At 47.1% G+C, this 225-nt stretch overlaps 1 protein-coding gene across 1 annotated transcript in view; it reads right to left on the bottom strand.

Annotated features, from left to right (window-relative positions):
- CSUI_011130 (uncharacterized protein) overlaps positions 1-219 on the bottom strand; it is a gene marked incomplete at its 3' end in the record, with an annotated part of 3613 nt that extends 3394 nt beyond the window's left edge. The window contains exon 1 of the mRNA XM_068071231.1: positions 57-219. Coding sequence (XP_067916793.1) covers positions 57-164 — 108 coding nt within the window. The remainder of the gene's footprint in view (positions 1-56) is intronic.
- Positions 220-225: the final 6 nt, after the last annotated feature.

Raw genomic sequence — 225 nt, 5'->3', positions numbered from 1 at the left:
AAAGAAGGAAAGAAAGAGTAAGAAAGGATAATGTTGCGTTTCCGTGATGGTCTCACCGGATCGGTTTGAGCGAAAGCTTCAACACCTGTAGGTACGGTTTCTACTGCGACTGTCTGTACACTTGGTTCTGCAACTACAGCTGTTTCTCGGAGGTCAGGAGCCATTTGAACCGCCGCAATCCGCACTTCAGGTTTCACATCAATTCCCACTTCTTTGAGAGGAATG

This window comes from Cystoisospora suis (genome assembly GCF_002600585.1).
Source record: "Cystoisospora suis strain Wien I chromosome Unknown contig_9830, whole genome shotgun sequence".
Taxonomy (NCBI): domain Eukaryota; phylum Apicomplexa; class Conoidasida; order Eucoccidiorida; family Sarcocystidae; genus Cystoisospora; species Cystoisospora suis.
This window is presented reverse-complemented; position numbering and strand designations above follow the sequence as displayed.